Source organism: Clupea harengus, chromosome 22, assembly GCF_900700415.2.
Source record: "Clupea harengus chromosome 22, Ch_v2.0.2, whole genome shotgun sequence".
Lineage (NCBI taxonomy): Eukaryota > Metazoa > Chordata > Actinopteri > Clupeiformes > Clupeidae > Clupea > Clupea harengus.
Window position 1 is genome coordinate 10,264,549 of NC_045173.1, and position 22,297 is coordinate 10,286,845.

The 22,297-nt window shown below is 43.8% G+C and overlaps 1 protein-coding gene across 3 annotated transcripts in view; it reads right to left on the bottom strand.

Moving 5' to 3' along the window:
- Positions 1 to 3,508: 3,508 nt before the first annotated feature.
- gpm6ab (glycoprotein M6Ab) overlaps positions 3,509 to 22,297 on the bottom strand; it is a 62,366-nt gene continuing 43,577 nt past the window's right edge. For 2 of the 3 annotated variants that reach the window (XM_012836922.3, XM_031559553.2), the window contains exons 2-7: positions 12,369 to 12,561; positions 10,542 to 10,698; positions 10,196 to 10,349; positions 9,594 to 9,670; positions 8,694 to 8,759; positions 3,509 to 6,097 (exon numbers count right to left, since the gene is read on the bottom strand). In XM_012836922.3, coding sequence (XP_012692376.1) covers positions 5,945 to 6,097; positions 8,694 to 8,759; positions 9,594 to 9,670; positions 10,196 to 10,349; positions 10,542 to 10,698; positions 12,369 to 12,561 — 800 coding nt within the window. In that variant the 3' untranslated portion in view covers positions 3,509 to 5,944. Of the gene's footprint in view, positions 6,098 to 6,297; positions 6,704 to 8,693; positions 8,760 to 9,593; positions 9,671 to 10,195; positions 10,350 to 10,541; positions 10,699 to 12,368; positions 12,562 to 22,297 lie in introns of those variants that run through there. The other variant, XM_031559554.2, reaches the window with a different exon arrangement.

Here is a 22,297-nt window from a genome sequence, read left to right on the forward strand (position 1 = left end):
ATGCACTTAAAATGTGTGTGTGTGTGTGTGTGTGTGTGTGTATGACTTCTATGGCACCAGATGAGAAAAAAGCAAGTGTGTTAAGTTAAGCTTCTGAAAGCAGTTGATCTCAAGTTACCTCTAATCCCTTTCTTTGCAACAGACTGGAAGGGATCTGGCAATAATACGAATCTGGTGGTATGACCTTTCTGATTATTTATTACAGTGCTAATTTGAGAGAGGTGTTTATGAAGGCACATATTAACCACCCAGCCCACTGCCACGTTACTTACTTGGGAATATGATATTAGTCAAGTTTGATTAAATGGAAATCAATTCAAAGCAGGGTAAAGGCAGGCAGAAGCGGAGCAAGAGAGAATGTGGTCTCCATGACATGTTTTATTAGCATTTTACATCAAGATGTGGCTGGAGAGTAATGACATTTGATTGATTAATGACCCTTTTGTCCTCTCAACCTTCTTCAAGGTCATTTAAGAATGTCAAAACTGTCACTTCTCTTTGGCACAATAAACAAAAACAAAAGAGAAACGTCTTTATTGACGTCAATCAACTGCATTGAACTAAATTAATATTTTATATGAGACCTGTTTAGTCCAGGTGATTTGTGACATGATTTGGTTTTGATATGTAACCTCCAGGTCCCGTTGTCTGTAGTTCCTCTCTAGTGGTGTCATACCCAATCTTATTCTATTTTTGGCCTGCTCACCTATGAAGCTGTGAAGAAAATCACAGCTGTCAAAACAGCCCAGTCTCAACAGGTCAAATCTAAACTGTCACCTGCTATCAGGTGAGGTGTGAAATATCAACCTCACCCACACATTTTCAAACAGGAATCTGCTGAAACAATAGCATGCCAGGATCATATTACAGGTGTCTTTTTTGTCTTTTATATTCAGAGACAATAGACGTGCTGTGAGATATGGCAGTTGATTAGAGGCTAAATCTTCTCACCATAGATTTAATACAGGCCAGCGGGCAGCGGCTATTGCCAACGCCATGGTTGGAAACAGATTCTAATGGGCAATTTATTCAAACCATAATAATAATTGTGAAAAACTGTGAATCGTATCTGCCGTTATCAAGAGTTTGCTGTATTTCTCTTTTGAATCTTCCTAACTCCTGGGATATTAAAAGAACAAGGACACCAATCTGTTCATCTCTGTGTCTACACACATTTCAATTTCAAGACATTCTCCCATTCCAGAGGTAATTACTGAAATAGTTCACAGGTCATCCAGTTCAGCAACATACACGTGTTCCTACAGCTTCTCATTTATTCTCCCTTCCCTCAGGTTAGGCGAACTCACCTCTCTTTCAAACCATCTGAGACCACTGGAGATTGCACCTCATTCTCATTCATAGCTGCCTGCTCATAACCCATACACTCTGTGAAAGCACTCATCATTACCTCCAGCCAGTCGATCATGGGACACAGCCATAATTCATGCAACTAAAGGAGGCTTCAGATTGCTTCCTGCCTCTTTGCCTGAAACATGAAAAGGGTCATAAATTGACAAGACACTAGTGTTTGTTCAATACATTTTGTTCTTGTCATTAAAAAATGCCAATGATAAATGTCAGCTCTATTGAGCCTGATAGACTCAACTGCTAATCTAAGGAGGTCAACAGTGAAGAAGAGTCTATGGTGTGGAGGTGATCTTTGGTGGCTCGCTACTGCCACTATGTGGCAGACAGAGGAACTTCAACGTAATGACCACCACCATGCACTGAATACACAGCACTGGGTGGAACACAGAGGACAAAACAGAGGTTGTGTCAATAACTGAAGCACCATAACCTTAGAAAGGGTTTGGAATTTTGACTCCCAAAACACTGACTAATGCTAATGTGTGAAGCCTTTATTTACTAATTTCCTGAAACATCAACACTACAGCTCGGACTTGGCTTTCCCCTCACTTTTGTTTGGTATGGTTGGTGTTTTAGGTGAACATTTCCATGACATCAAATGGCACCTCAGCAGAGTCACATAACCACTGTTGTTTCTTCACACAAACTGTTTTTAATCAATCCACACATCAATCACAGCTCTGCGTCATCACATCACTTCTTCCCTCGCTTGTGCTCTATGGCCGACCCCTTTCATGTGGGTGTGGGCTCGTCATCCGTCTGTATCCTCTCCGAACATTTTTTGCTTTTTTTTTTTTTTCCCTGGCAGGCCTTGCTACCTGCTAATGTCTTGAGAGGAGCGCAGCCAACCAGTGCGCTCTGTAGGGGCCCAGCTGGTCTTCTCAGGCTTCGTCTGCCCAGGCTCACACATCAGCCCAGCTGTCAAGGGGCCTGGATCCAGCGCAGCCAGGCAGCTAATCCCCCCCACAGCCATTCCTCTCAAGATGGCACACCTCTGCTTCTTGCCAGCTCTGGGCCCTGGGAAGGCATTTCCAGTGAACCAGGAAGAGAGCGCAGAATTGCAGAATGAGCTGTGTAGATTTGCACCTGACTTTATTTCCCAACCAAAGATGACGCAGATAAATGGCTCCACATTTTTTGTAGCATTTTCTGTAGCATAGAAGAGCAATGTACCTGTTCTAATGTAGGCATGTAATGGCCTGATTGTGCTTGGAAATACCATGGCATTTGAATGTGAGATTGTATCTGTTTCCTGTTCTTGTGTTGTTGTAAGGTCATGGCACTGTGCTGTTTCAGATAAATGAGTGAGATTGGGGCAGGCGCCAGCAGGCGGAGAATTTGAGGCAGATAAGCAGAGATGTCAAATATCTGAGACTGAAACTGAACCTGAAGGTCAGCGGTAGGTCAGGGTCAGAGTCTTCAGAAATTTGCTTCAGAAGCCACAACAAGCCTTATCTTATATGTCAAGCACAAGCATATTTGGTCCATGTCATTGTGTCATGTCCATACATGTTTATTGTTATTTACATTCTAAGAATGTTTGGAATCTGCAGTCCGATGAAATGTGCCTGGACTTGCAAATGCCTTTGCCATCAGTCATTGACACTGCTCCCCTGCGGCCAGCTGCTCTACCTGTTGTCCATTTTTGCCAGACTAAGCTTAATTCTTGATTGGCTGAACAAGCCTCATTCACCTAATCAAGAGGATTTCCATTATGCTGATTTTAATCATGTGTGCTTAGAGAGACGGACAGAAGGGCTTCAGTGCTGAGGAACTAAAGGAGGAAAAGTGGGAACCCCTAATTCTAATTCAATACACTTTTTGTCAAATTCAGCGGTCCTCAAGCTGTCTCTTCAGTGTGTGCTCTCAGCCTCTGGTGTTTATACACAGTCCTGGTGCTGTCGATGGGAAACAAACACTGGCTTGGGCGGGGCCATAAACAAATCCAGTGTGTAATTTGATTGACTGTTGCGCACAAATTTCAACAACCTTTAAACTGCTTTTAAATCTGCAAGCACCTGAGCATGTCCATAGCTAAAGCTAGACAAATGTCACCTTAAATAAACCAGAACTGTATCACTGCTTGACTGTGAAATTGGAGGAAAAATAACAGAACAGACAGAATGAGACAGACACTAAGTTAATTATTAACAAGTACACAAGTGTATTTATTTACGCAAGCAATTTTTGTTCCTACTGTTCAAAAAAAGCCACTGTCAAGCTGTTGGCACATTTATGTACAAAACAGAGTCATTTTACAGCGTGCTACAAAGCATTCTTAGTGAAAGTACAAAAGACTAATACGAGGAGGAAGCCGAAAGCATTGTCTGGTTATCAATACTGAATGCGCAACGTCATAACAAGTATCAGTTTAAGACATGGTTTGAAAATCATTACAACCTATATAAGGACACAAATCAAACACTACAACCTAATATATTTAGCTTTTAATACTGTTATCGAAGGAGCCATTATACTGCACATATAAGAAAACAGTTGACCCAGCAAGACAGTCAAAGTGTATAAATCAAAACCCAGAGAAAGAAGGAAAGTACTTTTGAATTGAATAAAACTATTACCATTATATGCATAACCATGCCACAAATAACAACTAGATACAGTCTTTCACCTAATACATTTTTTTTCAGTTCGTAAACCAAATGCTGTATAACTAGGACTAGTGTTCAGTTTTGAATCCAAATGCACTTACACCAAGAAAGAGCTCACAATGGTCAATAAGTGCACAAGAAACTATCTTTTTTTCTTGTCTTTTTAAATTTTTTATTACACTGACAAAACAGTCAGGCAAAGATATTATGAGATGCTGCCCTACAGACCTAGAGCAGTACAGTGGAGATAGGCAAGACAGAGCCAAAACATTACGTTTGGTCCTTTAACCATGAATAATATCTGTAGTTTCTTTGTTGCACTTTTTCTTCCTTTATTTGTTAACATGTATTGTTATTTCCTCAATAATTTAACCAATGTTAGGCTTAGTGTTCAGTGATGTTCAAATCTCTTCCCCAGAGCCCCAGAAGGAGCAGATGGTAAAATGTCAGCTTGCCACTAGGTTTAGCGTCCTTTGATTAGCTTATATCTCTGAAATGGACATACTCACGAGATTACCACTCAACTTAGACCACTGGGACATGTGTGTTAGGCTCCTATGAAATGACCTGAAGTGTTCGACATATATGTATGTATATATTTATATAGGTATAGATATATATACAGTGCAGAGCAGTGACTAGTTCATGTCCGGTTATTTTTCTAATGTTAAAAAAGTTCAGCTAAAACATAGAAATAAAAATACCATGATAAAAATGTTATTTGCATGTGAGTATGGTTTGCAAATGGATGAGAAAACGATCACATCTATAGAGTCTATCCAAGGCAAATCCTAGAAGGCCAATCTATCAGACTTTCCAGTACATCGTGGTTCCCCCTTTTTTCATCTGACCACTTCAACATCACCAACATGCCCATCTTCCTGATGACTTACCAGTGAAGCGATCAGCCACTTCACAGTCTAACAATCACTGTTATTGACAAAGTATCAATCAAAGCGTCACATCTTCAGTTAACACTTACGTACAGCTAGCATATAGTTCTGACAGTTAGGCCAAGCTACAGTATAGCAGTATGAAAAGTCACTTTACGGTACTTTTTTTAAAAATCCCTGGCACTCCCAACCAATAAAGAATTTGCTGGAAAAGAATCTGTACATTGTTTATACGGTTGGTGCTTACCTTTCGGAAGCGTATGTAATTCTACCTGTAAATTATACAAGTTTGGTCACATTTTGGTCTAGTAAGTCACGATGAAACAAAAAGGAGAGGAAAACAAAGTGTGAATGTGGCAAGGAGTGGAGCCCCATTTGAAATGTGTTTGAGGAACCTCAAAAGCAGTCCCAAAAAAGGACAAAACAAATTAATACAAAATAAATAAAAAAGGGTGGAGTCACAAACATTTTTCAGCTTTAACCAAGCCCCCTGTTCTGCTTCAGAAGTGAAAAACGGTATGAACTTCAGACAGGTGTAGAAATAAGTGACGATTTAATGACAGTGAACCACTCACTTTGTGTGCTTTCTGGAAAGGTGTGCTGTCTCTGGAAAGAACAAACATGGATAGGAGGTGGAGAAAAAGAGATCGGAAGAAGAACCACAAGAAGTCTTGGTATAAGACATAAGAAAAAGAAATAGAAATAGAAAAAAAAATGCAAATCTCAAATCCCAGATATAAGTGGAGGGTAGTCAGACAGGTTGTCATGGAGAAGGCTCTGAACGACCTCCGAGACCAACATTCTCTGTCACACCCGTAAGCACATAAGTAAGTGAAGGACATTCACCCAACCCACCCGCACCACCCCTATTCACCCTGGCAAACAATAACATCAGAGACTATAGCAAGTGCAGATGTCTATGTGTGTGTCTGTGTGTGTTCGAGTGTGTAGGAAAGGGAGGCATGCGTGCGTGTGTGTGTGTGTGTGTGTGTGTTGGTGTGTGTGTGTGTGTGTGTGTGTGTGTGTGTGTGTGTGTGTGCCTGTCTTATGTACGTGTCGGCGTGAAGATGTGCTTTATGTGTAAGCGTTCAGCCGTTCTTTTGAGCGGGTCGAATGGATGTCGTGCAGCTCCTGCTCCTCCTTGGACTTGATGTCCTCATACTTCTGCATCCGGCAGGCATCCTTCACATAACCCCAGTTAGCAGACAGCACCATTAGGTAGTGGACCTGAGGGGGGACAGCAGTTAGACAGGTTAGGGGGTTGCCATGGAGGAAAAGCAGGGGTAGAGAGAGAGAGAGAGAGAGAGAGAGAGAGAGAGAGAGGGAGGGAGGGAGAGAGAAGGAGAGAAAGAAAGAGACAGAGGTCTTATTGGTAGAGATAATCCATGTTATTAGTTTTCAGTAATGATTACAACCAACAAAGCACCATTATTCAGAAGTCATCAGAGTTTTATAAATATTGTAGATAAAGAAACCACACTGTTTTATTAGCCATATTAGTTGTGCCTTCAGTAGTTTGCTTTTGACAGTTACGGAGGAAGGGGCGGTTATGAAAAAGGCCAGAGCAGTGGATTTGGCTGGGGGCCATGGGTTTGTAAGGTCAGGTTATTGAGGGGCTTTAAAGCATATTGGGGTTATTGTACACCCCCTTGGATGAACAAATGGTCTCTTGATGGCCGGATGCTATCTTTGCTCATTGTGCCCAGTGCATAAGCTCTGGGGCACGGTGGCCTTGCCCCCCTGAAGGTCCTCTCAGAATCGTGTGCAGTACTTCCCCAAGCTCTGGGAGGCCAGGGTGACATAGTTACGGGCGAGGACCATGATGCAGGCCGCCTGTCCAGTACAGACCACAGAGACAGACAGTAAGGAGAGACAGAGAGACAGGAGCAGGATTCAATTTTCACTGTTGTCAAGCAGCATTATATTGAGAACAAGCACAAGGCCTTCAACGGTTTTGCCAACCACAGATCAAATATAAGACTGTGGCCAAACCCTTCAGCATAAATGATTCTCTCCATTTTACCCTTGTCTGATAGAAAACATACGCAATGGATGACTACTCCAGACAAGTAATGGAGGGCTGATACAGTTGTAGTAGTCATGTACCTGTATTGTAATGCCAGTATTCAACACAGGGTGGCACTGCTGTTCACACACAAAGTTAATCTGCAGAGCCAAGCGCTGCACCCATAAAATGCAATGATGTAATTAAATAATCAAAAGTGCATCTAACACAGCCGTTGCTCCGTCTTTCAAATCTCATTATATTTTAATGCACCATTCATTTCAGGTTTCTCTTCAAAAATATTAGGCTGCTATTTTCATTCTTGGGTCCTCAGATGTCTTTTGCAGTTACAGTGTTTCTTTAATGGTATGGGATATACACAGGCATACCATCTTCAAGTATACACTAGTATTGCTGAAACTGCCTGAAACTGTGTGTGTGTGTTTAGCAACTAAGCTGCTGCACAGATTGACATTGCTTAGATAGATGTACATGTTTCAAACTCATTTGCAGGTACTCAAAGCAGCCAGCAGGTGGCGATACAACTCATACACCAACCGACTGCGGGTTTGTTGAAAGCCACTGATCGCTCCTGCCACATCAATCACTGCTAGGCAAACATTTTCCTTTCTCTTCTTTAATGGCGCCCTGAGGGTTTGAGTGGGGTTTGTTGAGAAGGCAATTTGAGCTATTATGATAATGGGTTGATTTAGATGGGAAAATTATGTTTACTAAATTATTTTGAGGGGCTGTTGCTTCTACCAATCACATGGCACGTTCCTTAATGAATGAAGGATAGCCTATAGGCTTTGGTTAGCATGACAGATTTTGATGAAAGTTGACACCTATCACACAAACCTCAACAGGCGGTGTAAGCAAATCAGCTGAGATCATACTGATATAAAATACAATCATTCTGACATGCGGGTGTCCCAGCCCATTCCAAAGACTGTCTTGGGTCCTAAATGAATGATTCCTAAATTAATGAATGCTCTATTACTTTTACTCTACACATTTTTTTTTGTCTTGGAGATGGACCTGGCATATTATGGCCAAGTGCTGAGCTGTAGCCTATATGATTCTTCACCATCTATGCGCCCCTGCGTTCAACAAGCTCCTCTCTTCTCTCCCAGTTTCTATGGCAACCGCACCCCATGCATTTCCAATGCCGAGTGTCGCCCCCTCCCAAACTCCTTTTCTCACTGCTTTACACTCACCCTCCTCTCCTCTCTTCCTCTCCATCTCTCTCTCTCTCCCTCTCCATCTACCTCTGCATCCTGCGCTTTTGTTCATTAATGAAGCACCATGTAGCTACACTGCCTTTCCATTACATGGAAAGCATGCAGAGCATGCCAATCCTCCCAAGTGCACGTTACTCCTCGCCGATAACAGACATTGCGCATTCATTTCCTATCTTAGATATGATTTCAAACAATTAGCAGAGACATTTGGTCTTTATTATGAATGCTTGCTTCAGGATAATAATATCCTTGGGCTGTTGTTATTAATGTTTCAAAGCAGGGCTTATTATGGATACACAACACTGTTGGCAGTATGGGTCCCTGGCTCTCTCACATTACTCATATGTGTGTGTTCATAGAGTAGTGCTGTAGGACTGAAGTGTGATGTTATCAAAGATGTTGGTGTTTGGATGTAGCTGGGACTAGGATTGGATCATGCAACGTAACCCAGATATCAACAAATCCAACAAGGTTCGATTTTTTTCTTGTTTTTACAGTAGGTCAAAGAGAGCATCGTCAGTAAAACTGGTCACTGAAGAGGGGGAAGAGACATAAAGGATTAAATGGCCGCGCTTACCATTGCGATGACCGCAGCACCAGCCCCAGCAAGAGCACAAATGAACAGGTGGAATGTCATGTCCAGCTGCAAGGCAAAACAAATATGAAGGGTTCAACAACTGACCTTTACAGAAGAACAGCCACAGTGAATGCTAATAGCAAGGCACGGCTAACTTGTTTTTTCCACAACTGCATTTATACATAAACTGCAAGTAACTCAGTTTTCATAGCCCATCATGTAACTCACTCTAAATTGTCATTTGTCACACCACATGTATGTGCAAAGTGTATTTTGTGTTGTATTGTGCAGCGTCACAGCACATGTTATTCACACTGCAAAACATGCATGAATGAACACCATGCTGCTGGACTTATCCATCACAGCATGGCAGTGTGCTTCTCAGCTGGAATTTAATTGTGTTCTCTCACCCTGTACTATCTCTGCTGGTGCTCACTCTCACTTGAGACAGTAACCTTAAGCAGCCATGCACAGCTGAGGGAGTTTTATGGCTCTCACATATCAAAGAGGAGAACTGTGATGGAGCGGAGTCCCTGCTCTCCGCCCCTGTATGTGTGAGTGTGTGTGTGTGTGTGTGGGTGTCTGTCCTGCCCCTGTGTGAGTGTGTGAGTGTGTGAGTGTGTGTGGGGGTGTCTGTCCTACCCCTGTGTGTGTGTGTGTGTGTGTGTGTGTGAGACAGAGAGAGAGAGAGAGAGAGGGGGGGGGGGGGTGAATGTGTAGGCTATATTTCCTTAAACAGAGAGAGTATTACAAAGACTATCTCTGTGTGAATGACTGAAAGAGAGGAGAGAGAGAGTGAGGGGTAAATGTGGAGGCATGTGTTGACTACTGTGTGATGAAACATTTCCCCAGACAGAGCCCCATCAGCCACAGCCTATAGCAGCCGTGATGCCCACTTACCTCAGTAGACTCGCACATCTTGAGGAACTTGTCTGAGCCTGTGCACACCTTCTTCTCATCAGTAAGAGTCACAATGCCTACAAACCAGAGATGCAGGGCGTGACCAAGTGGCTCATCAAGTCATTTAGCCATTATGCCATAACCACAAAGCATCTACAGATGGGTATTTTCATTCAGATCAAAAGGAAAACTCCATCTGAATAGCTTTTCAGTTTTTTCGAGGGGTTGTTCATCAGTGCCTCATGAAATGTTGATGATAATATGTAAATAGGCCCTTTCTGTGTAGTAGCGGTTTAAACAGGTCTGGTCATCTCAAGCAGTAGACGTTTTGAAAATACTGTAGACACTCCAAATCACAGAAATCTACTGGGTCGCAAAGAGGGTGTTCTATTGAATAAAAAGAAATATTCCATTTGCCAAATATATAAGACTGAAAGAAAACTGTGAACAAATGAATGAATATTTCAATAATGAACTTGGAATAGAACACCAACTTTGTGAGGAATATAAATACGAACGCGTGTCATTATAATTGGCATTGCTTGCAAACATGAGTGTTATACTAGACTGCTGTAGCATCATGTGACTGCAGTGCTGCCTACCAAACTGGCGCAGGTCCAGGCATAGGTTAGCTCCCTCGGTGATGGTGGCATTCTGACACATGGTCCAGATGTTGAAGTACATGAAGACAGGCAGTGAGGTGAAGGCCGTCACCCCCAGCCAAGCCAGCATGAAGATGTAGGTCAGCATGATGAACTGAGAAACACAAGCAACAAAAGGGGGAAGACCATGACTGACGGAGCAACACTGACCACTCAGTGCAGAGGTCAGTGCAACAACAATATTGCTCTCCTGTCAAGGGAAGTCCATTTTATATCTTAAAAATCCTCTGTGAACTAGCACCTTTAGTGTCTGCTGTTCTGGTATTTCACTGACGAGTTTCCTTACCCAGGCGCTGACGCAACGTCCGCAGGTGGTGATCTTGAAGTCTCCGTACAGGTCGCGGATGGCTCCGGTCGTGAAGAAGCCCTCCACCATCAACAGGATGCCGTACACGAAGAAGGCAGCAGCCACGCCGTAGATCACGTACTTAAAGATGTCAATCCTGCAGGAGGGGGAAAGCGAACACCTCGAGGTGAAGCAAATTCCTATAAGCTGACACTGACATCTCATGGCAGCAAATTCTAGAGGAAGGCTTTAATTGACAAGAAATGTTTTGGGGGATGTCATATTTGGTGACATTTAATGAAGCACATTAGCAACAGGCTTTTGTTTGGGTCGTCACTGCATGCCCCCCTGTGCATACCTCAGACGATTTTATTCAACGGTTCAGCCACAGGCTCAGAGGACAAGAACAGGCGTAGCTACAGGCAATGTGCAGCTGTACAATATACATCAAGGTTTGTTATTCCTGTCAGCACTCTTCCTTGCATAACTGTTTATCTGCTGTCAGTTTATTCTAAGAGAATAGCCATATATCCTCCATAGATAAGAATCAGGCTGTTATAGATGTTAGTCTACAATGGTTGCTTGGCTTTTTCAGAGGCACGGGAGTCTGCACAGGTCCCAGCTCATGTGTCCAATCCCAGTTTCGGGATATCATCAGCTCTCCCAGACTCTCAGCAGGCAGAGTTCCGGTGAGCAGGTGTGTGGTGGACGACCCGGAACGATTTCAGAGGACTTAATTCCCTGTGTGGGATCCTCGCCAACACGTCACACACCATCCCCGGAAAATCAATCTTAGCCCATGTGTTTGTGTTTGTGTTTGTGTTTGTGTGTGTGTGTGTGTGTGTGTGTGTGTGTGTGTGTGTGTGTGTGTGTGTTTGAGTGTTGCTGCGTCAGGAGACATTTTCCTTACTCAAATTCTTGGGCAGCACCTGTCACTGAAGCTTTACACCATACCATGCAGAAAGATGTTGACAAAAACAGGCTTTTATGCTAAATGTTTTTTTATGCTTTATGTTTTTATTATACCTTCATTTTGCACAGAACTACCCCATAAAATGAGATGCTGTAAAGTCATGACCCCCAACCCCCACCCCCCCCCCCATCATTTTTTGTCACTCAGGCATTTCATTTAGGAAATCATTTTTGATGTTATTGTATGTATGAAGAACCAAAATCTCCACAAATAAGTCCCACTAATGTAGCAGGGGTAGTTACATCAGGAGTGAAAAATTCATAAGATGTCAGGTTAACAGTTAACATGGTTATGTTCCAGCAGCACTCTGCACCATTTCATAAAGTATCTGAGTCTTCAGAAGTCTCTTTAGTCCAGGGAGGAACAACCCAATCAGCTTAACCACCCTGCCTTGACACACGTGTCCAATACAGTTTTAGAAATATTCCACTTTGAGGATGTTTGGGTCTAAACTTTAAATTTTGTTGTACTGCACTGACCTCCAGAATGTAAGGTCTGCCATTAAAACTTACCGTTCATCAATCTTTCAAACGATGTAAGTGTCTTTTCTAGAGTAATTATCCACTACATTTGGCAAACAGGTCAGCCAGACTAATGTCTCTGTAGCCTGAGACAAAACTGATCAGAGATCAGACACATCATCACCACTGATGTTCAAGGAACATTAGGCAGTGTTTCTGATGGCCCTATGTCAATGCAGTCACCTCTCTGAAACCTCATGACTTTTGGGATCATAATTCTAGAGTTCTTTTGTTGTGCTACTTTAAGATTTTGTTAGTTTTACTGATATGTCACTGGTGTCATATGATGGCCCGCATAGCTCATACTAGACTCATTTCTGGAGATTAACTCACATGGTAAAGACGTCCAAAGACTCCACAGGTCCTTTCACCACCTCGAAGTAGTTCTGCAGGATGGTGACGGTGCCTGAGAGAGCCTCGTGCCCGCAGCCACAGAACAGGGCCACCCCAGCATACAGCAGGATGGTGGCGATGAGGGACGCGTATGGGATGCCGCCCAGGCATTTGATGCAGCACTCAAGGCACCCTGTGTGGAGAGAGCATAGAAGCAGAGGTGCATTTAGATATGCTATGGAAGAGTGTTGTTTAGATCATGAATTTAAGCATGGGTAATTAAGCATTGGTTGGATTGGTCATGATTTTTCTGACCTTAGATCAGGTCTAGCAGGTGGTCACATACATGGCGGTTACATACATGCACTGCAAACAATTAAGGTTTTTTTCTCTCTGTAATCTCATGTGGAGGACGTTGAAATGCATATCCCTACTTGACCCGACATGTCATCCATCCACAGTGCTGTCACTGGGCAGGAAGTCTACTGTCAGCCCAGCCAATCATGAAAGCACAGGTGACAGATTTATGACAGTAAATGCTCAGCGCGCAAACAGTATTGATCTGACATTGTAAGCTGCAAATGGAAGCTGCAGAAGCCAACACGGACCAGGGCAGGCATGATTTATGGATTGTCATAAACAGAGCGAGGAGCCGCAAAACAAAGCACCCGGGACCCAGCCAATCAGAGCTTGCCACATTTGGAACAGATTACCCGGGGAAAAGGATGTGTTCTATCAATTTTTCAGGAAAAGTGATAACAGTGTCCGTCTCCAGTGGAAGCAGGAAGGAAGTGTGTGATTTGGATGTGCTGAGCACACAAAAGCACAATCACTTTTGAAAAACAAGTTCCTTCATCCTTCAAAACTGACAACCAACACACTCTGTCACAGAGATATCATTTCTACTTTTGGAGTGTCGTCAATCTTCCTTGGTTCAGTCTATGGTCTGCCATGTGCTGAGATTTCCTGTGGCCCTTCCTGTCTTCACTATTGCTAGATTCAAAAATCTCAGGGCGCTCACAGCTTGTTTGTGGTGAGACACTGCTGTGGACCTGCTGCTTGTTTAAGCTACTGTGGATAATGTCATTTTCAGAAGATGCCCAGCTGTTGCTGAATAAATAAACACAACACCCACGCTTCACCTTGAAAATGCCCCGAAACTCTATCTAAGCCTGCCGCCTCAGAGACTTCTGATGCCTTCGAGAGTGTCTATGCAGCGGAGCGGGAGGGAACAGAAGTCAGCTAAGCAAACTCAATCTTCCCATCCCACTCTGTCTTCAGCCGGATAGCACAGAAAATGATCGAGGGAGAGATCAAGTGAGAGTGAGTGAGGGGGAGAAAGAAACTGACAAGCTAGAAATAGATGCTATATCTTGTGCGTAGGATCTGGCATTTTGGTGACTGATTAAAGATCCGCCTCACACCGACATCCAAAACCTTCGGTGTTGATGTCAATGTGGCGCTGTACATGTGAATCTCTCTCTCTCTCACAGGGATGGACAGTATTTCTGATACGCGTATTTGAAATATGTATATGTAATACAAGATGTAATTTTGTGATTTGTATTTGATGGGCCTTCTAAAAATGGTTATGTAATTTGTATCAAAATAGTATAGTGTTCAGTATTTTGCAGAAAATATTTTCCACAGGACTGTTTACATGATGATGTCACATCTCTGCACCTGCATGCATCTTTGGGAGATGGTGACGGTGTGCTGAGCGCTTTGCCCATTGGTTGTTTTTAGACACGTGAACGACTGATGTCTCATTTGTCTTCTCTTCATTGAAAATGTATGTTGCCCTCTCTGATTGGATGAAAAGAAATTTGATGTGTTTTTTGCCTTCATGACATGGCTACAGTCATCTAGCTGGTGTGAATACTCCCCATCAGATACAGTTCCAATACAATCCACCTTGTTTAACAGTGAAAAGCTGTGAATTATTATTAAATGTAGAGTGGAGGATGCCTATGTGGAGTGGAAATACAGGGTTGCTGTATTTTGTATTTTATTTTGATACTTGACTATTTTGTATCATCTCAAAGTAAATTTTAATGTATTTTTGCCCATACCTGCTCACACACACACACACACACACACACACACACACACACACACACACACACACACAGCACAGCCATCTGGTTATGATCCCAGCGATTTCAGCTGCATTGATTATGCGGAGGGGGAGCAGGCGGCATCCCTGTGGCCTATTTAAGAGGCAGTGGGCCGTGGAACACTGATGAAGAGGCCGGGCGTCTGCGCGCTTTGATCCCAGTGGGCTGGAAGTCTCAGATCAATGGCCTGCTGGGACAGTCTGTCAGCACAAAACCTGCTCCTCTGGATCCAAGAACATGAAGTCCCCAGCCACTCACTCTCTCTCAACAGGCGCTAGATCACATCTGCTGACCAATGTATTGTGAGCACCAATCACAATAGGTGCGGTGCTTGAAGCAGAGGGAGGAGAAATAATCGGGATGTTAAGTGTCCTGTCTCAGGCGCAGAGTTTCACAGTTTAAGATCTGCAGTTAAATACTTGTCAGTGAGGATAGCAGTACCAGGAAGAAACTACGTGCTAGTCTTCCTCAACAGCACTGCACCACTGGAATCTGTGTGCAATCTGCCTGGCCTGGGTAGAATGCTAATGTTACTGCATAGAGTATCCTCATTCCATAACACTGAAAAGAGTCAGAGGGTTTTCCATTTGATTGGATGCCCCCAGGACCGGACCCACGAATGCCATTGTCAGCTATTTGCAGTCAGCAAAACAGGAAGCTGAATAACCCAATAAATAAATGGGGGGGAAAGAAGAAAAAACTGTCTTCGCTCTCTTTTAGACTGCATTCAACCAGGCACTGAGATCAGCCGCTGCAGTCTGGACTGGTGTGTTTATTTATCATTACACACAGCGTGTTGGAGATGACTGAATGCCTCACTGATGATAATAACATTTTTCCCATTAGCATAAACATGCCATCAAGCATCCCGGAAACATGGTGGCCTACTCAGTCATGGACTGTTGGCATTCGTCCACCAGTGGGATTGCAAGGAGGCTAAAAGCACCTCTTTTTTTAACCTGGGTCTCCAACACATCCCCTTCCCCAATTATAGGTGGACCCATCGGGCTGTACTTTCATGCCCCAATGAGCTCTTTCTCGTATGGCCCTGACCAGCACCACCCCTCTCTCAGTGAAGTCTGAGGGTAATCTTGGGTAACCCCTGCTGATCCTCACAGACAATCCCCCTCCATATCGCAGAACATGACCCCCTCCCCCCGGATTGGGTAATTGGATGACTAAGCCAGATTTCACAGTGGGAGGCTGCTGCATCCCATGTTCTCTGTCTGAGGGCAGGAGTACACCAGTTACACCCCCCCACCCCCCCTGCCCATACAGAATGGGTCAGTCACAGCCAACTGTCTGATGTGCCTCAGACTGACCCCATAAGAGTGGTTAGAGCCCCTCGAGCCCTCTAGACCCTGGTCCTGACCCTCTTAAAACACTGTCAGAGGCAGCTCTCTCTGTGCTGGCCGTGATAGTCTAGTGTGCCCACAAAGACAGACACTCCTATGGGTCAGCTAGTAGCAAGACCTTACAACCTCCACTGACATGTGTCATGGTCAGGGCATGTTCAACTGAGTATTTACAGACATAGATAAGGATCCCAGCACCCATCCAGTCTTGCCATCCAACTGATTCAGGTATGACCCTAAGATGACCAGTCCCTGAGATCAAGTTGTCAGTCACTAACCATGTGCTCTCATGGAGAAAATCGAATGACTGAAACAGTATATTTAAGTTATACATAGAACCTAGTCTATTCAGGATTAGTCAGAGAGAGCATCTTCCTGTGGTCACCACTTGCAATCAGATTTAGTCCTCTGATAATCCTTCCATCTACCTAATCAGTGCAATCAGAAAATGAATGCAAATTCTGATGCAGCGTGAGTCATAAAATCTCGATCAAAGAGATGCAATGAGTGGGTGCTTCGGTAGAGATCACATCCATGCCTTATGAGGTCACTCTCATCTGTCAAAGTGCAATATGTCTCACCCACCCACACTCCTGACTCATCCTGATAGGAATGTCTCCTTATGCAGTCCTGAAACTACCTGACATCCACTCAGGCACCAGACTGGTAGGCGAGGGTCTGCATTTGTCTCATTTACAAACTAATGTGGGACTGATGAGCTGTTATTTAGGGAGATATTGAGTGACACACAGCATGGGGTGGACATGTAGGCTGATGGGGCTGTGCTAGCTGCTTGAGCAGTATGAAGGTGGATGCTCTCCAATCCCTCCGCACGGCAGCAAGTTTTCAGCACAGCTCCATATCTCAGTCTCAGTCCACAGGTTCAGGCTTCACCTGAGCTGGAACTCATTAAAATGGTAATTCTCTTACTTCTGCCCCTTAGGAGGGAAGCTCTGGAGAGAAATGAAAAAATAAGACATTTTATGCACTCCTGCCTAGGAATTTCAATTAACAATAGCACTTTTCAGTGTTTCATCACAGTTCTGTACCACAATATCCAAGGACTCTTACTTGGCATGATTAAAGGGCCAACCACCATAATCAACCCTATCAATATACTACAGTTAGTAGTCATTCAGTGACAGTCATGTAAATCCATTTAAAACATTACTGTGAAAAGGCAAAGGGAGATCCATAAAGCCTGAAAAGAAGCATAAGAGAGAATAAGAGACCTGGTTGCAGCCAAAACCAATCGTTCTCCGGCTGACATACCTATGTGGCCATAGATCTTTTCATAGTAGCCATTTTAGCTCTCCATCCGAGAGCGATCCTCCACATCACTGGACGTCGACTATGGAGGAAAGTTGGGGGCTAATCTTGAAGCCAATCAGGGAACTCTGTTCCACTTCTGAAACTTGGGGAAATGTATACTGTGTATTGAGTTTATTGGCTTTTTATATGTTTAAAGATTTAATGCATGCCCTTCATATTTCTAAAACAGCAATCTTATTCTGTTGATATATTTATCAAAGAGTACAGACCAATTTGACCCAGAATGTACTGGAAGCTCCTATGTGTCGATGGCCCAATTGATTTGTTGCAATCCAATCCTGCATTGTTAGGCTCTTCATTGTGGCTCATCCATCTGTGAAATTAGCTTTTTAATTTGGCCACTGATTTAATTATCTGTTGGTAAAGCACAGTGGCTCATTTGTTAACTATGGCTGTTAGCATAAAGAACTGTCACTTAATAATAGACGGAATGTCACTGCTTCTACAGCTAAAACCACAAAAATATTCCTATAGCCTATCATTACTTATGGGAATGAGTTTATTAACACTGCATGACTTTATATTCATCATTAGCAGTAATCAATGCGACATCAGTGTAGAGGCAAATTAAATTAGTCTGCCTTGCATCAGTCTTCCCCACACAGGAGAAAAAAAAACCTCAGTTTCTCTTCAGTACAGTACATTTGGATCTCAACAAATGTCTCCAAACCCAGTTGTCTACCTGGGCCTCCTCTCGTGTGGTGTCCGGCTTGCAATCAGCATCTGCAGGCTGGCTGGCGGGGCCATTCCTCAGTGCAGTGAGTCAGAGGCAGACACGCACAGTTAGCCGCAGCCAGCGCCAGCTCCAGAGCTGACTGGAATACTAAGCAGCGTCATGAGTCAGTGGTATTGGGTCTGTGTGACAGGCCACCACAGATGTAACACCTCTGGAGACTGGTGGTGGCGGTGGAGGATGGGAACCTTTATTTTAGAGTAGGCTCCAGTGTAAGGGCCCTCGCACCTCATCTCACCGCAGGCACTCTCTCATCTGACTGACTGACTCGAGGACTGGGTATTTTCACTGGTGTGCCTAGATGATATGTTTGTATCCGTCATATGCCACAAATGACTAATTTGCAGTTATTCAAGAACTAATGTTATTTTACCTGTTTTTGTTTTTTATTTCGGTAAACTGATTCACCATCCACTTGTCATCTCATTGAGAGAGTAATTGATATAGCGGTAACTGCTGAAAGCAGTGAGAGCATGTGCATGTGAGTGATAGCGTGCTGGTGCATCACGACCGTGTTTGTCCACCTTGTCATTAATGTTGACAGGTGTTCCTCAGCAAACAGTTTGTTGTGTTTCAAATGGCAGCATACGGCTGATGGATCACAAAGGGCTCCAAAGACTCCTCCATAAATGTCATGGAGCTAGCAGGCACATGAGGAGCTCTGGCAGACTTTACAGTGCACTGTAAAAAGTGTGAATTATGGAGACTGGGACATCTGCAATTAGCGCGCATTATGCTGAAGCCATAATTTAGTACAGGAGGACACTGACGTTTATTTTTTATTTTTTGTTATTGCCAGATATGCGCACACACACGCACACACAAACACACACACACACACACACACACACAGAGACACACACACACAGACACAACCACACACACACAACCACACACACACACAACCACAGAGAGAGAGAGAGAAAGAAAGAGAGAGACAGAAAGAGAGAGTCAAAGAAGGAACAAAAAAGAACCACACAGTCTCCCTTGTGCTTGCACAATTTTCATACAGTACATGTATCCTGAGGAGCAGACCTCCTGCTGATAGGCGGAGTGGCAGTGCGATTGCTTTATCACGATGGGGCAGCCCTGTACAATGAAACCTAAAGGAGCCAGGGGAAGAGCCCCATTGGCACGGCATACTCTCTCAGGTCATCATTATTCAATCTTAAGAGTTGCATAGCCAAGAGGGAACTTCAACCATGCCGAACACACATGCAAGAGGAAATGACTGGAATTCAATGTTTGGTACATGATCAGAACATGCAAGGGTAAAACAGCTTTTCTCTCCCTTCGGCTACCTCTGTCAGCATTGCAATCCCACAATGCATCGGCATCTCACTGACAACTCCCATAATGCTCTCACCACAGGGGGCTGCTGATGGCAGATTCATTAATTATTTCCCCCAGACGTCTATTTAAATATTGTTGAGCAGCATGCCTTGCTTTTTTTAATCATTATTTCTGAACACGTAGGAAACTTCCATGGTTTCAAATGCAGCACAGTTCTTCTTCTTTTTTAAATAAGAAGCATCTCTCTATTTTAAAATTCAGTTGTCCCATTTAAATGGCAATGGGTTGCATCTGACAACATCAGAATGTAAATGGGTGGTATGACCTTTTCATAGGTGCACTAAAGATAACCCAATTGTCTTGGCCAATTGTGTCATTTAATTAGCACACAAGAAAATATTCCTTGAGCCAAGTAGTCATACAAGGAGTCACGTGAAAACACAAACTGATCTGGTATCATGCAAGCAACACCGCTGCAAGGTAACATCAAGTGATTTTGATGGACTGTTTCCACCCAGAACTGTTTCCTTCTCTTCATGATCTGACTGGCACAACAGGGCAATCGTCTCCCCCACCATTACAAAATCGAGAGGTGCAATTGAATAATGAGAACAGAAGAGAAAATGCCAGCTGTGGACATGGATAAGACCATTTTGGTAATGTTGGAAAAAAGAACTTGCAACAAAACTGAATGAAATAAGTGTTCTATTCCAACCACATCAGGCTGCAACCATGCTGCGTGATTAGCACAAGCTGCCTGATGGCACAAGTGAAACATACACGTTTTACACCCAGTTCAGTCAGATGCTGACCACTGATGTAAAACATGATTTTATGCTTATTTTTTTCCTCCTGGTAGCTTTTACATAACGCAGGAGATTGTTGTCTTTGTCGTCCTTTGACAGTTTCACACCCAGTAATTCAGACATCCTCGATGTGTAATTTCAGTGGTCATTTAGACAGCAGATCCTTCAACCTAACTGTGGTGTTGGTGTTTAAATATCCCGGTGACGCCAGTAACCAATTACACGTCCCCTTCGCCTGTTATGACCTGTATGCTTTAACAGGTTCAGATTCTTGTAACAGGCTTAAAGACAAGCCGCGCCCCAACACCCTGCCACCTCCGGCTTTGGCCGAGCCAAGCTGAGGGAATCTGAGACGTGAACCTGCCAGCCTTTTTCACCGGGCCAGCTTTGGGCAGCTTGGCTCAGGACCATGAAGGAGATGCATCACTGAGTCTCCCACTGAAAAAAGGAAGCAAGGAGGTTCACTTGGTATGAGCGCGTGGAGACTTGGAAAGATCCTAACCAAAGCCTAAAATAGCACCATTCTAAATGCACCGTACCTCAGTTGAGTGAGGCCGCTGAAAGTGAGGCAATGCAGCCTGTGCTGTATCTTAGCTCACATACTACTCTACCAGTAGATTAGCATTACAAAAACATTTACATTTCATACAACAGGTTCATAAAATATCAAAATACTAGCTTTATACTATCTTATGGGACACAAATGGTTGTGTTGAACTGAACAACGCACCCTGGTAGGTCAAGTGTCCCACTGTTCTCTCAATCTTTTTAGGGGATGTGAGGACCGGAAACCATGGTAACCCTCCAGTGTGCCTGCCTTGACTTGTGCCTGCCTTAACTCCTGCTGGGGACAACTTGAGCTGCCAACATGGCAGAGACTCATTAAAATGTGTGAACGAGTGAAACCCATATTGTGTTGATTGCTTTGTACTCTTCTTAAACTGACACCGAGCTGGACTAATTGCGGCCGAACAACAGGAGGAGTGACAACAAATCGCTGTCATGACCAGGCCTCTGATGAGGGTTAAACCCAGCCTAGTCTGGTTTCAGACCCTTATTCGTGGACAAATTTCAGTATTTGTGATATCTGATCGCTTGTTTGCAGCACACTCTTATTCGACACACTCACAATGCACACTCATTACAGTAAATGGCATTTTACAGCTAAAGCTTTAGGTTTTATGATCCACTCACGGCCTCTCATAAACTTCAGTGCTCAGAGGTTCATTTAGATGTAAAGACGGTTAATAAACTGAACTATAACTGCATTACAAGTGTATGAGAGAGTAGTTGTGACTGTACTGTATAGTTATTGTCATAGTATAGATAAGTAACAAATGGAACACATACTATGTGAATGAAACATCACTGAGTTACTCCGCCTGGGCAAATGAGAAGAGGACTTGGATATTAGAAGAGCATTGGAGAGAGAAACAGAAGCATCAGCATTCCATGCTGTGCCGCTGGGAACAGCAGTGCGAAGCTGCTGGTTTCTCTCTCTGTCTCTCCTTCTCTCTTTCGCCCTTTCACTCTCTCCCCCTCCCTTTCTTTCTCTATATCTTTCTAACCGTATGGTCGCCAGATATCTAACCCTGGAGAAAAGGCAGAATCGCCGGCTGTCAGGCATCGCAAACATCAGCTGGTTTGAGGGATGTCGCTTCAGCATGGCTTTCTCAGACATCTCCCTCACTGCTGGGAGATACCTGTGTCAGGCTAACCCTATGTGTGCTTTAATCTACTTAGCATCTGAACAGCATCAGCATTGATCCAATGGTGCACCTGATGCTGTTCAGATGCTAAGTAGAAAGCCAAGGGTCCTTGACCTGAAAGCCAAGGGTCCTTCTAACTGAGTGTGGGTCTATGTCAGGAGGCCCTCCGGAGGTCAGGAGGTGAAGTCTGTACCAGCAGTGCTACATACAGGTTTCAACTGTTTTGTCCTGTCAAACGCTTTGCATTAGACTATCCTCTCAGTGTGCATGTACTTCCAACTCTCTGACCTAACGATGGTAGATATTTAAAGCTCTGGGATAGACAGTGGTAGGGTCAGATCCATGCTGCCTTGCTGCTCAATGTCTTCTCCCTGTAGATGATTTCCCATGCTCTACCGAGCTCCACTCCACCGTCTGTGGTAGTGGAGAGGACAGGTCATCCCTCAGACTCTTCAGCACCACCCTTTATCAGTTCACTGTCTGCTCACCTGCCAAGCTAATTGCTTCACAGTAAATCGAGCAGTGCACAACCTAAATCTGGGCGATCTCACTGAATGGATTTCTCAACCCCCCTCCCCACCCTC